General features: G+C 37.9%; 2 protein-coding genes across 3 annotated transcripts in view; both read right to left on the bottom strand.

Moving 5' to 3' along the window:
• Nucleotides 1-14,520, bottom strand: part of LOC311301705 (uncharacterized protein) — a 571,741-nt gene that overhangs the window by 194,351 nt on the left and 362,870 nt on the right. The window lies entirely within an intron of this gene.
• On the bottom strand, nucleotides 1,907-9,614 carry LOC311301558 (uncharacterized protein). Of its 2 annotated transcripts, none has more exons than XM_084426790.1 (5): nucleotides 9,336-9,614; nucleotides 6,354-6,392; nucleotides 5,923-6,025; nucleotides 5,742-5,769; nucleotides 1,907-5,516 (listed from the first exon to the last, which is right to left on the bottom strand). In XM_084426790.1, exons 2-5 carry the CDS (start codon nucleotides 6,366-6,368, stop codon nucleotides 3,914-3,916), a joined length of 1,749 nt encoding a protein of 582 aa, XP_084282916.1. In that variant the 5' UTR covers nucleotides 6,369-6,392; nucleotides 9,336-9,614; the 3' UTR covers nucleotides 1,907-3,913. The 2 variants fall into 2 exon arrangements, with proteins under 2 accessions (XP_084282916.1, XP_084282917.1); XM_084426791.1 differs by having other exon boundaries at nucleotides 6,354-6,389; nucleotides 9,336-9,578.

The raw sequence follows: 14,520 nt of genomic DNA on the forward strand, positions 1-14,520 counted from the left end.
AAAATGTGTTACAACTCAAAATGAAAAAATAAAACCTTTTTGTTTTGATAAATGTGGTTTAATGAATTGAGTGTTTTTTTTTTTTTATAAAGTTACTTATACACTTATATTTTAATAAATTAAAAATCCTCTAAATACCGGCCCCTGGTTTTATTCACAACCCTCAGCAAGGCCCTTAAGGAGTTTGAATTTGACACCCCTGATCTACAGTGTGTGTCCGTGTGTGTGTGTGTTTCTCCTGGAAGTGTGGAAACTGATGATTGAAATGAGTTTGGCTGAAGAGGAACACGTCTTTAGTTGCGTCTCACATTTGAGCTACATTTACATTTGACTATTTAACACACTATTTGTCCATCTGGCCGTTGTAACCCTGTTGAAATATAATCATTTGTATACGATATACAAGTTTGAATAAATAATTTCATAGTTTAATGAATATAATTTAAGGTTAAAACAGAAGTTATGATTGTTCTCAATGAGAGAAATGCATATTGTGTAATGTTCATGGTTTAGCGGTTAGTGATTTGCATGGACTTTGCTAACAAGCTAGCGGCCAGCGACCTCGATTAGTTAAGCCTGTGTGGAACTGTGAGGCCGACGATGAGCAAAGACCCTGACGGAGCCGGATAGCGTTACCGAGTGTGGACATTGCCAAGATCATCAGCCGTGTGAGTCTTCTCTTCATCGTGAACCTCTCGTCCTGTCTTCTGCTGCTGACGCCTCTGATCCTGTGTGTGTGAGGTCCCATTCACATTGAGCAAAGGTACCATTTGTGTTTGGCCTGTGTGGTGAAGCAGCCATACTACATTCCAGCCACATTCAGGCCTGCATCATCTGATCATTTGAAGGGTATTTCACATTAAGACAGCTATTTGCCTATTTGATGTTCTTGGGCCCTTATGTTTTGAATGTGAATCTGAATGCATTGGTGATCTGAAAAGTGAGTTTGACAAGACTTGTTTCATTTCTGACCTACTTTTTCAAGTAAATCTGTTATACTCTTTTATAAAACAGTTGTGGTTACTGACGTTTTTGATATTTTAAGTTAATTAAGAAAAAGAGTATTTTTTGGTTTAAATGTGAAAGTGTTTTTGGATAAAAGTAATTCCAAGACATTTTATTTCCCGCTAAAGTGTAAATATTACTGCTTAAATTGTGATTTAAAGGGAAACGTATTTCATATAATAAGTTAGTAATTACACACACACACACACACACAAGTTAAACACTGATAAGTTTATTAGTGAAACCTCACTTATTTTATTGATTGGATATTTAAAGAATCCCTGTGTGTGTAATAAGCAGAGTGTGTGTGTAATAAGCAGAGTGTGTGTGTAATAAGCAGAGTGTGTGTGTAATAAGCAGAGTGTACACACGTTGTGGACCCGCTTACAGGCACACATTACTAACACACTCTTTAAACAAAACAAAACAAAACAAAATAAAAACATTGCACCATTGCAATGGAGAGTGGAGCCTGTGCTTCAGTCGAAGATGAGCAGAGAAACACTGATGTTGTGCTGCTGTTGCTTTATTCAACAGCCAGAGACTGTGTAGCTGCTGATTGCAAGGGTTCTTCCATAAGACTTCCAGGAGACACTCATAGAGTCAACAAAGTGTCCTTTCATTGACTGCAACACTAGGGTACAGGTCACACAATAGTGCAGAAGAAAGAAGGGAAGACTAATAAATGGGACAGCAGCACATTACTGCATTCTGGGTCTCAGATGTTTATATGGTGTGTGTATTTCTAAACACCTTTACCCTTATTGTGATTATTCTCAGGTTAGGTAAAGTAAGTCCAATCTGTCCTAAATCATAAGCATCTGAATTTCCATATTACAATATTTAGATCACAGAAGACTTCTCCGTGGGGTCAGTTCAGCTCAAGCTTCTTACAAATCAGAGACGTATGGCAGGCCAGCTTCTTAATTTCAATTATATATAGTTTTATTGAATACAGGTTAACTAGTTTACGTACATGAAACCAAAATAAAAGTAAGTCGAAACCAAATCGTGTACAAGCTTTGACAGCAAGAGTTGCGACAGCAAGGCGTCTAACACCGGAGAGGCCGTCCTTGAGAGTCAGCGTCTCCCTGATCTTCTCATTACAGAGTTTTAGAGTCCATCAAACATTTAGGAAATCCTCCTTTATTCATCAGTCCTTTACAGACAGTGTGTCCCATCCAAAGTCTTGAACCCTTCAGATCTGTCTATATAAAGCCTCTCGTCTCTCCATTCTCCTTCTTCAGGCTCTTCTTCTCTGTGTCCTCTTCTGCGCCTCGTCTAACGGTGCATTAGTTTCTTAATGTGTAGCAAAGCTCTTTCTAATACATGGTCAGTTTCACTCTACTAGCCATTAGCTTAATAAATGCTTAAAACATTAATGCCCGGTTTCACAGACATGTCTTAAGTCTAGTCCCAGACTAAAATGCATGTTTGAACTGTTTGAACTGAAATCAACTTGCACTAATATACCTTAAAATATGTAGTCTCAAGATGCACACAAGTAATGTTTTTTTCTCAGGCATGTTTATAAAAGCTACTTAAATGCCCTAATTTAACTAAGGCCTAATCCCTGATTAATCTAAGCCCTGTCTGTGAAACCAGGCCTGAGTGTGGCATGTTTTTCTCAATAAACCACTTTACAACAACTTTTGCAGTGTTCTTCTTTCTAAACCACTTCCTTTATATATGGTTACAATGATCTTTATATGGGGTTTTACATGTGGTTGACTACAGAATACAGAAGTGCTCCTACAAAAGGCATACTCATCACAGGACAACTGCATATTTTCCAGAACAAATATATATATATATATATATATATATATATATATAACTCAATAAACATATGAAATCACGTATACCATAAGGCAATAATGAAATAAACTTACAAAAATACAAAATGTAATAAATTGTCAAACCCATCTCTTCGTTCCCTCACTAGGGTGCACTTTAGTAATGAATAATTATTGGCTTTGTCACTCTTTGATCTTTAATGCACGCATAAAGAGACAACGCAGCACTGTTCTGGGTAAATAATATTAAAGAAACAAACAAAACACATGCACAGAAATTGACAAATAAGCAGAAAAAATCATGAATCCCTTAAAGCAAAATAATATACATTTTTAATATTAATTTCTCTTATACAAAAATAAAATAAAAAGAGAAAACTAGATCCAGACACAGGCTTGCTGCGTAGATTTCGTTTTGTTTGAAAAAATGGTGGAAAGAAATGAGGGAGCTTTTACAAATCTGACGAGTGCTGAGGGGAATGATATGAATTAAAGTATGAATGAATTCTGTGAATGTGTCTCTGAAGGAAACTGGCTGCCTTGAGAGAAGTTTTGATGGCGTTTTCTTCTCATCTTCCCTTGTGTAAAGTGTTTATAAGCTCAGCGCTGCTTTGGCTTCAGGGAAACATCTGTATTTCAGTATTTCTGCTGTTCCACAAGCGCCACCTTCTGACAGAGACTGGGTTCACATTTTCATTCAGTCTGTCTGCGTTTATTGTTTGTGAAAGTCAGACTATATGTTTATGCGCTGTTATGTGCTGAAAGATAAGCTTATGTGCATTCTAAAAAATCGAAACAACTCAGATAAAAAAGGTATCTAGAATTATTCATTGATCTGATAAAATACTTATTAATTTTGACCCATACCGTTTCTTAAAAATTATTTAAAGGCTGGAATATTAGGTTTATCGTTTTATAAAACATGTTGGTCAATACCAAGTAGTACATGTTAGTAGATAATATTATAATGTAAGTCCAATTCGGCCATAGTTGTTAGTTATATTATTTTAATGTTTCTGCTGTTGTTGCATTTATTATAAATTAACAACTGATTTTGTAAGTAAATAAGATTTGTCTGCAAGTGTTGCAAGGGTCGTTATGGATTTTGAATGTTAAAATGGGGGTGTCCTGGAAAGAAGGTTGGTAAGCACTCCCTCAGGGTTTACCCCATCAGGCAGAGAACGCAGTGCCTGCATCAAATCCGCTGTGTTTTCCCTCTCTTCTAAAGATCTCCTCACAACCTTCAGGTCCTGCACCCTGTTATCTTTTCCCTCCTCCTCCAGTCTGGGAATGAAAAAATCCAGATGTTCAGCAGTGAAATACCAGTCTGTTGTTATTAGGTTCTCTGACAGAATCATGATAAGCGTATAAGCTTCATGCAGCAGGGTGGACTTTACTTCTTTAACCTTCTCCAGATCTCTCTTCAGGTGTTCTTCTACTTTTGTTATATCCTCATATTCTGTTTCATCATATCTGGGTTTAGCCTGGTCACCGGTGGATTGAATCTCCTGTTTAAGTTTATCAAATGGCATATTAACTTTCGTTGTCTTCATCACATATTTCCTGTCCTCTTTGGTGTGGTCACTGTAATGGCATCTCCTTGTACACACAGTGCAGTAGCCATTCATCATGACGTCACACTGTGAGAGCTGATTGAAAGGGACCCACCAGCAACCATACTCATGACAGTTTTCCTCACACACACGGCAGCAGGTTGCGTAATTGCTCCCTGATAGCCATTGGTATTCAATCGGTACTTTTTCTTTGACAGTTTCGTACGCACTAACCTGACGGTTCTTAGATTCCTCAATACTCTGTTTTACAGCTTTGATTTCTAACTCTTTCTCAGTGATACGGCCCTTTAGATTAAAGACACGGGCTTCAAGTTGTTTTTTATCTTTCAGAACCTCTACTGCCATCAGAGTTTGTTTTCTGTTGTTTTCTAGCAGGAGTTTCAAAAACTTTTCCATGCTTTTCTCTCCCATTTCCCATGATGATCTGTGAGCATGTGCTCTTTGTTCTTCCTGCTGGTTGTTGAATAAGAAGTGAACAGGTTTGTTCCTCTCATCTCTTCTGCAGGGGATCTGCGCTGTGTTAATGGCATTAAGAGCATCGGTGTGAGGTCCTCCATCTGAGTGTGTGATGATGAACACTATGTTGTCCTCTATATCTTTGCCAAACAGAGACAGAACTGACTGGAATATGTAACGCTCTTTTCCAGAGAGTTGATTCTGAGACGCCTTCATCACGAAACACACGGCATCAATATAGTGAAAATCCTCATCTGAGAATAACTTGCCCAGATCATCAGTAATCTCTCTTTCTCTACTGAATCCTTCAGAGTCTCCGTATCCTGGAGTGTCAATGATGGTCAGAGATATTGGGTTTTCTTCAACAAACACCTCAAAAACTGTGATCTCAGATGTCAGGGATTGGGACTGAGCTTCTGGTTTTTCTTCTTCTGTGATTTGATGAAACTCTTTATCCTCAAACTTCACTCCCAGTAAGTAGTTCACCATGGTGTTGATCATGGCGGTTTTCCCAGCGCCGGTTTCTCCCACCAACAGTATGGCTTTGTTCTGCTTGTTTCTGTCTCTTCGTCCATATGTCCATCGTCTGACCTTTTTATCAGTCCCATCAATATGTGTTCTTTCCGTGTTCAGCTGGTAAAGTCTTGGGGGACCTGGATCAATGAGGGTGGCATCATGACCTGATCTACAGAGAGAGAGATCAGATAGGGTGTTTGGAGATCAGATAGGGCATTTGGAGATCAGATAGGGCCGTTTGCAGGGGTGAGAGTTGAAGTGCAGAACAGGGTCAGTTTTGTGCTGAACATTTAACATTTATTTATCTTGTGCTGTTGTTGCAAGTTGACATTAAGGTTGACAACAAGATGCTGTTATTTAGCTGGCTAACAGAGATTAATAAAGAAAAGCTTACCGTTTCCCCACCGGTTTATTTCCATCACCTGTATTTGATAATAAGCATTTTCAACAATGATAATAATAAATAAAGAACAATATAAATGACTTTTGAATAACTGTTATATTATTTGTTACATTAGATGTTGCTGAACAAAAATAATGTGGCTGGAAAGCTTCATAATGTAGTACAAACTCACGTTTGAAAGAAGGAGGGGGATCATGACTTTGAGCTGAAGCACCGCTGACTTCACTGCAGAGAGAGTTTCTGCGACCGGGTGGGATCTTTAGAAAGTCTTCAATCTTTAGAAAGAAGTTACTGCCCTTAATAACTTATCTATCACATCTATGTATCAGTAAAATTGTCGAATGTGCCCACAATGTTCATCAAATGGGGGGGGGGGGGTTGGCTCGAGGTCATGGTGCAAAGGACCCTAAGTGGATTTTACTCCGAACCATCCGTTTAAAATACTCAGTTATGGTCATACAGACTTAACATATATGAAAAAATAAACTGTTAAATTAGTACTTTTTTATGTGTCCACTTACAAGCAAAAAAATGCATGAGCTATATATCTTTATAATAATTTAATTGTCTTTTAAAAGCTCATAAACAAAGATTGTAACTCACCTTGAGTTCATCCATATCTCCACCGCCACAGTTTAACTGCTGAACACAGAATAATTCATTGATTCAGAATACATGTTTTTATTTCTTCCAATATTTGCATATAAACAACTGGATATTTAATTATCTGTGTGTGAGAGAGTATTATGCACACTGTGAAACCTTGCTGTAAAAAAAACCCAGCCAAATTCTGACAGTAATACCTTTTCTTTTTTCTTTCTTTTTTAAACAACAATATACCATAAAAACAATGAATTCTGAGTAATATTTGGAATATATTGTGATTTAACAGATGTTTTTGGCTGTTGTGATGTTGCCATCATCATCATAGATTCACCGATCTCATCCTTTGTCTTTTAATTTTATATTTGAATGTATTTCATGTATTTTTGGAGGATATTAAAATCATACAGAGCATAAAAACTCTTGCATAGCTTAAACACACACACAGACATCAACAATAGGCACATGAATATCAACAGTTGTGACAATCAAAAGTTTCATGTCGCAATGCATGCTGGGTACCACCATAGTACAAAACTGAATAAATGATGCAGCTGAATGGACTTTTGTCACCTTTGTTGAGATTCATGAGCTGTTTTGATGTCTGTGTGTGTCTAAATGATGCTGTAACTTAGTTTTACTGTGTTTAAAACTAGTCATTTATTCTAACTGATTGCTGTTGGAACTCTTGCTGTTGTAAATGTTCAGGTCTGGTAATTAGGAATGAAGAAGTGAAGCCTCTTGAATCATTGAAGCTTTTCTCTGGTTGTTTCAGGTAAAGAAGCATCAAGAGTGTTACAGACAGCGCCATCTTGTGGCAGATCCAATACAGCAGCCAGGAGCTGATGAGGTAGCTGGATCAGATCCAATACAGCAGCCAGGAGCGCAGACCTGAGAGATCTGTAGCACGATGACATAGCTGGATCAGATCCAATAAGTACTGGATGATGGTGTGTTTTGGCGACACCTTAGACACATGCGCAGTACCGATCTCTGGGTTATCATGCGCTGGTCTTAAAGTGACATGTATGCTTTTTTTTTTCTTCTTTTTTTTTAAACAACAAAACAGTACAACATACAATTTTAGAGGCAGGGGAGCAAAGAAAACACACACACACACAGAAAAAAATAAAAAATAATCAAAATAATTAATAATAAATCACAAGAATACAAGACCTTTGTATCAATCACAGATTTTGAAGACAGTACACAAATTAACCGTCTTAATAGCTTTTCCATCAGTACTAGAATGAATAGTAGAAAAGTACTTTTCGAATTCTTTAAGGAATACTGAGAAAAGGGGCTTTTTATTAGAAAACTTACACTTATGGATGTGAAATTTGACTAATAAAATTAACAAATTAATTACAAAAGCCCTCCTTATAATCACACTGTTATCATACTTTGAATATCCAAAAATTACATTTTCAAAATGCAAAACTAAATTAGAGAGTACATTTTCCTTAATAAACATAGACACTTCATACCATAACTTTTTCGGGTTTTGAGCCAGCTTCTTCTTCAGCTCTGACTTCGCGTGCAGCCGTGCACGAGCACTAAACCTCACTACACCCTCCCCCTGTCTGTGATTGGTTGGAACACTATTTGTTTTGGTTTTGAGTGGTTGGTGAAACCAATTGTTTTTGTGTGCAGATCTCAGAGCCTAGGCTGCCTACAGAGACGGAGTTTTTTGACGGCATGCTTATGGGGCGGCAGCTAGCGGATCGTTAGGAAAGACTAGATGAATGTGATAAAAAAAAATTTGGGCCTGAAATCAATGATACCACCTTTAAGTTGTGGGCCCTGAATCTATAATCTATGGAAGTTTAACGCTTTGAATGGAATTATGGAAATAAATCAACTTTTCTGTGATATTCTAATTTTTGGAAAGGGTCTGTATTATAGAACATTTTAAAATTAAGCCATTTTATTTCTTTCAGGTCATATTTGCTGTTGAGTGGAAGAAAAAATGAGTCAAGTAATTGTCTCTGTAATTTTAATCCTAAAGCTACAATACAATATGATCTGTAAACAACTGAACATACACATTCAAGGGAAAAATAATATGCAAAAATAATAACAGCATCAAGAAATGAAATCTTAACAGAGGTAAAAAAAAAAAAAACAACAACATTTTTTAAAAGATATTTAGTCTGGTAAGAGTTCCTTCTTTATTGGCTCATTTGGATGGATCTGCTCCAGCTACATCATCGTGCAGGAGGCTGCAGTGAGGACCTCTTGAGACCCGAGCGCAGTGAGGCTTCGTTTATCGTTGATCACGCGTGTTTCTCTGAAATATTATGCGCTCCAGGAGCTTCATGAGAAACTGCTCCGCGTTCATATGTGATTTGAAGCTTTAGTGCCGGAAACTTTTCTTATTATTAATGTGCACATGCTTTCTGTACTCAACTACTGATCAAATGGTTAATATTTTTACATCTGCCTGTTTCACTTTATTTTTTTAAAAGTCTATGTTATTGCCAGACAGAATCTGTGTGTTTAAATGAGACATCTATTGTGTTAAATATTCTACACAATATGTGTCATTTTAACACATCTCTTTTTACAGTGTATAATTATTTATTGCAAGCACTTGAAAGACGTGTTGAGGATGTGTGTAATGTGAGTTGGGTTCATTTCTAGGCGTTGACTGTGTTGATGTCTGAATGCGGGTAATCCGCCATTTTAAGAGCCAGATATTACGCTTACAGGCAGAGATTAAGGTGTTAATAGGCTACAATCTTTAGTAAAACAACAAATGTGACATTTTGGACAAGTATTACCGTGTTTTATTTCAAACAAAGTCTAATTTAAAATGTTTTCTTTTTTGTTTCCATTTTCGCCCCATTGTGTGTTTAGTTTCGGTTTCGTTAAGCATTTTTATTTCGATGCGTCACTACAATATTATCCCCACAACTCCAATTACTACTTAATAATGCAAAAACTGTACATTAATAGACTCCCTCAATTGACAATCCCAACCTTGTTGCAGTCTTGATCGAAGTCCTCGTGAACGATGCGATGAGCTCGACCTTGTACGTGTTGAAAAGGTGAAACTCTGATGCTACACTTAACAAGCAGAACACAGAGCTAATCTATACAATTTCATTTTAACACATTCTCATAAAACAAGGCGTAAATCAAGTCGAAAAGCAACAGAATCTGTCAGCGTGTTATTTGCTCCCTCCTTATTTCCTGCTGTCGTCTGGCTGAAAGCAGCACTAGAGTCTGAGTCTGCAGCCGGAGAGACTTCAGGGCGAGAGCAGGGGCGGGGCTAGACTCTCAGTACAGCGGAGCTCCATCATTCATTCTTCATCTGCTACCGAGTCATTTTAAAATTAAAACCGTTAAAGAAAACGTAAAATATCTGATGAATGCATATGTAATAATGTGTCACTTATATGTTAAGTAAAACACAAAGAAAAGCCACATTTTTTTTGACAAGTTTGTATTGACGAACAAAGACAACAGTTTGCCAGTCATAAGTGAAAGTGTTTCAGCACCGCGGACAGCGACACCTGATTGACAGCGATGCTGCTGAACAGGCCACGTGCGCTCAGTCAGTGCCACATTATATAACTGACAACATGGCACTATTATATATACTGAACACAACGTTTGTTTACAACTCCATAGGTCGGCTACAGGTGCGACATGAGAACTTAACTGGGATGAAAACTTTGAGAAAAACAACTGATTTACAACATTCTGACTGAGTGACTTATTCATAACTAAAACATAGATTTTTAAAGACGATTTTTCTTTCTTACCATTTTGTTGTTAACGATCCTCCAGAACAAATGAATCTAACAGTGTTGAGTTGTGGATGATGATGATGATGATGATGTTGATGATGATGATAAGTACGGTGTGAGAGGAGCACACGATGCTACCACACTTTTCCTAATATCTCGTTCTTTTTGTTCTTTTCTTTTTAATGTGCCCGATTTATATTTTCTCTCTATTTTCGTAACTATTCGTAACTATTCTCTAAATTGCACATTCGCACCTCACGCATGACTGTTACGTTTCATAACAAGAGCTGGATTATCTCAACGTTAGCTAATGCAGTAATCCGCTTTTTTCAGCTAATAATCTGCAATATGTTACTTTGCCAGGGCCAGTGCAGTGTGTCAGCTGTCGAGGGCCCCGCTCCTGTCCAGTGAGGCGAGATCGGCGGCGTCTGGGGCGGCCGCACACACACTATCTCCGCTACTGCGCAAGAGCATTGGTGTATGACATCGAAGAACCGCGAGAGCGATTAGAGAACAGTTCCATGTGTGTTAGAATCGCTCTCGCACGAGTTTAACATAAACTGAACACACTATGAACAGTTAATTTAACTCCATGTAATGAAACTGACTCTCAGCTGTTCAAGAACGAGAACCTCTGAGATGACTTCTTCACAGTAAAGCAAGCTGCAGTCTGCATTAGTGCCAGCGTATTGATAATGTATTGCAAAAAAACATATTGCAATGTATTCACACTGTATTGTTAACAATAACTATATTGTTATTATAATTATAATAACACACTGTATTGTTAACAACAACTGTATAACAATGTATTGTTTTATCAGTTATATGTCCCACATCAGCTAGACTGTGGAGCAAGCACTAATCAATCATTTTGGAATTGGACTTTATGTCTAAATATGTTTTTATTTTTAAATAGATCTGTTTAAACATCTTCTCATGTCGTACTGTATGCCTGATTTGCTGATGATTAATTTGACATAACACTAATGAACAGCTAAATGCACCGCTGTCAAACACACCTTATGATTCTTGTGAGACAAACTAACTGCAAGCACACTCATCACCAAATCTTTAACTGAAGGGCAACACAATGAGGGTTTATGCAAACCCGATCTATATGTTCTGGCACTAATATTGTCTACAGAAGATCAGATTGTGCCTCCAGCCACATAAACCAGTCCATGGTCTCCTGCAAACTCATGTTCAGAGTATAACCCCTGAAGTTTTCCTCATTGTCCACATCCCCAGTATCCTTCAGTCTTGTACATATCATCACAGTGAAGGCAGCAGGAGATCAGATAGGGAGTTCTGCAGGTCCTTCTGTGCTCCTCTGTTTACCTCGCCCTGATGACAAAAGAAGAGAAAAGTTCATGTGTAAAACATGTTCAGATTTTTCTTTTTCTTTTTTAAATGAAATGTTCTGGTAGCAGTGATTCCTCAGCATTCATTTTAGTAGTGGTGTGCCACATTAGTCTAGTGTAGAAATGAACGTTATATTATGATGATTAAAATAATTTTAGCCCTAGAACCTTGACCTGAATCATAACTTAGAAGCGTCACTCAAAACCCCCACATCTGCACATAAACCACAGAGGAAACAGTCATGGACTGGTATAGAAAACAATCCATTAGGCAACATCTATGTACAACATGCATTTAGATTCTGCGCATATATTTTCACTTACTTACATCAATTGCTCGATCAATATTATCATCACATATTTACATTTTTAACTGTAGGTACCACAAACAATGTAATATAGGTAAGTTTGTGTATATTTTACACATAGTAAAATACTGTATGTGCTGCTTATAAACACCAGACAGATTATGATTTATGAAACTCATCTCACTTGCACAAAATAAATGCAGTAATAGAAAGCATAGAAACGCACAGGTGAAATACACTGAAAATGATATGCATTTAAAATGTGGTCGGGTCGAAGTCATCCCTCCGGATCTCCTGCCTTAAGATTGTTTTCCACTCACATTTCACAGCATATAAGCAGCCTTTCTAACAGTCTCTGATACTAATCTTCCTCACAAGCTCAAGCATTTCCGCTTCTGACATCTCACAGAAACTGGCTGATTTCCTGTTCTGTTGTTTAGCTCCAGACACAGCCGTTGCGTAGGAAATGCCATTCTGATATGGGCCTCTCGCTACACCACGAGTGTGTTTTTGCACTAAAATCTCACTTACACACAGCAGAAAGAGCCCTGGGGTCCATGGGGGGAAATACGGGCATCTTTCTTTTGGGGGTCCAACTTAAACAAGAAAGAAAATAGTGCAAAAACTTAGTTCTGACTTTTAACTCTGACTTTATGCATTATTTATTAACTTTATTTTTATTAAACTTGAAATGACATTTGCATTTGCAAACTGCTGCTATTCCTCTGCTGTCGTCGCTTCAGCGCTGCTCGCGCGCAACAAAGCTCAGCTGATCGTCATCGGGTCTGAAAGTAACGGCTCCCCTCATCAAAGCTCCCGCCGGTTGTTCGGCTCTCCGTTACAAGGTTTGTAAACTCGCCAAATAAATATAAATACAGAGTCTACTCGCTATATATTCAAACACACATATAAACTACATTTATTATTAATTACTACGTTTTTACAGTGTTTACCACTCGTTTATTGCATAGTATCTGGTATGAAGGTTTTAGCCATTCATGTTACTCAGAAAAATAATATCACAGGTTTGGTCCACAAATAATGCTATGCATTTTTTCTTATATCTTTATCATTTGCATTTGAATATAAGACATTTTAACTCTGAATTATAACTTCAAGTTTAGTCTCACTGACAAAAAAAAAAAGAGGAAAAAGCTATTATATGGCTTCAGAAGAATTACAACACACGAGTTGTTTTCTGGGTCATTTTTGGAGCTTAACCATTTTAACACAACTTGTTGCATTGAATTTAACTAGACAAGTGTACATAAGAATGTTTTCATGAATGATTTACACATTTCTTTTCTGCTTGTGTTTCATGCAGTGAAAGTGAATGGTGACAGGGGTTGCATTATGCCTGAGATCTGCTTTTGGGTTCACAGACAGAGAGTCAAACAGGTTTGGAACATCACAAGGCTGAGGAAAATATTCAAATTTCACAACTATCACTTTAATAACCTTACTAACAGTGAATGTTGTACTTTGCAGGGATCTCGGTAAGCTGAAATACAAGTTTGAACAAGAATAAAAATCCTCCTGTAGACCTGAAAATCACTGAAGTGCCTGGACCATCCACCAGAAAAGAGGAAAAACACACGGACCTTTGTACCTTTTCACTTGTCTAGCTATTTAAGTACCTCACATGTCCCTTGTGAAGATTTTATTATTGATTGCATTTTATGTTTACTCGATTGCAGCGAGTAAAGGTGCGTCACATTTGTGAATTTCGTGAAATTATTGTACACAGGCAAAAAAGTCCATTGGCCATTGTCAGCAGTGTAGAGATGTAATGTATGAAGCACAGCTCACACAGGAGTCACTTTCCAGCAGCTTTCTGTTGGTCAAATCCAGAGATTTCCAGTGACCAACTTGGTCCCATAGTGACATTTTTGACCACAAACTAAATTGCTGATCGTGTGGATTCTTATTGAAATGACTGGAATTCACCAGTGAACATTCACAGAAAAACAGATCATTTTACTGCACCTTAATAGTCGAGTCCCAAAATAGATAAATAGCCCTGGATAAGATGCAGTAGGCATTTTTGAGGAAAAGTACTTCAAGTGTTGTTTCTATATGATTTTTAGGTGCTGAATCCATTTCTGCCGTATAACAAGTTGTAAACATCACTGTTTTGGCATAAACAATAAAAACAAAATGGCTGCCAAAAAAAAAAAAAACGTTTTAATGCATTTATTGCAGTTTAAACATTAAACATTATAACTAAACTATGCATTCTCAGAATATTTAAACATGTAAACAATGAAAAAACAACATTAACATGAAAGGGACAGTTTTTAATGGCTGCTGGAATTATGCCAAGGTACCAAGGTACACTGGGAAGCATATCTCAGTGGAAATATGCAATTATGCCCAGCCCGAAGGGGGGAACTTGGAATACACATGACCCCAGGGGGCTGCATATTGAGAATCACTGGGGTGTCCAGCCGCAGGTGGAATATTTCAAACCCAGGGGTGGCAAGGTGGCTTGCCGAGGGAAAGACACATGCTCAGAGAGGCTTACAGTGGACTACACACGTGGGGGTCGCCCAGAGGCCGTGTTAGGTGTCGCCCAGCCTGCAGCTCTACAGATGTCTGTTAGCGAGGCGCCATGCGCTAGAGCCCAAGAGGATGCCACACTCCGGGTGGAGTGGGCCGTCACACCAAGGGGACATGGTCGACCTTGCTGCTGGTAAGCCAAAGCAATGGCGTCCACTATCCAGTGAGACAACCTTTGCTT

Source organism: Rutilus rutilus (assembly GCF_951802725.1).
Source record: "Rutilus rutilus genome assembly, chromosome: 1".
In the NCBI taxonomy this organism is placed as follows: Eukaryota; Metazoa; Chordata; class Actinopteri; order Cypriniformes; family Leuciscidae; genus Rutilus; species Rutilus rutilus.

What these genes read in the sequence shown, in the direction of transcription:
- LOC311301558 (XM_084426790.1), bottom strand. An exon ending in TCCCCCTCCTTCTTTCAAAC is followed by an intron (nt 5,770 to 5,922) that starts GTGAGTTTGTAC and finishes TATCAAATACAG; the next exon opens with GTGATGGAAATAAACCGGTG. An exon ending in AATAAACCGGTGGGGAAACG is followed by an intron (nt 5,517 to 5,741) that starts GTAAGCTTTTCT and finishes CTCTCTCTGTAG; the next exon opens with ATCAGGTCATGATGCCACCC.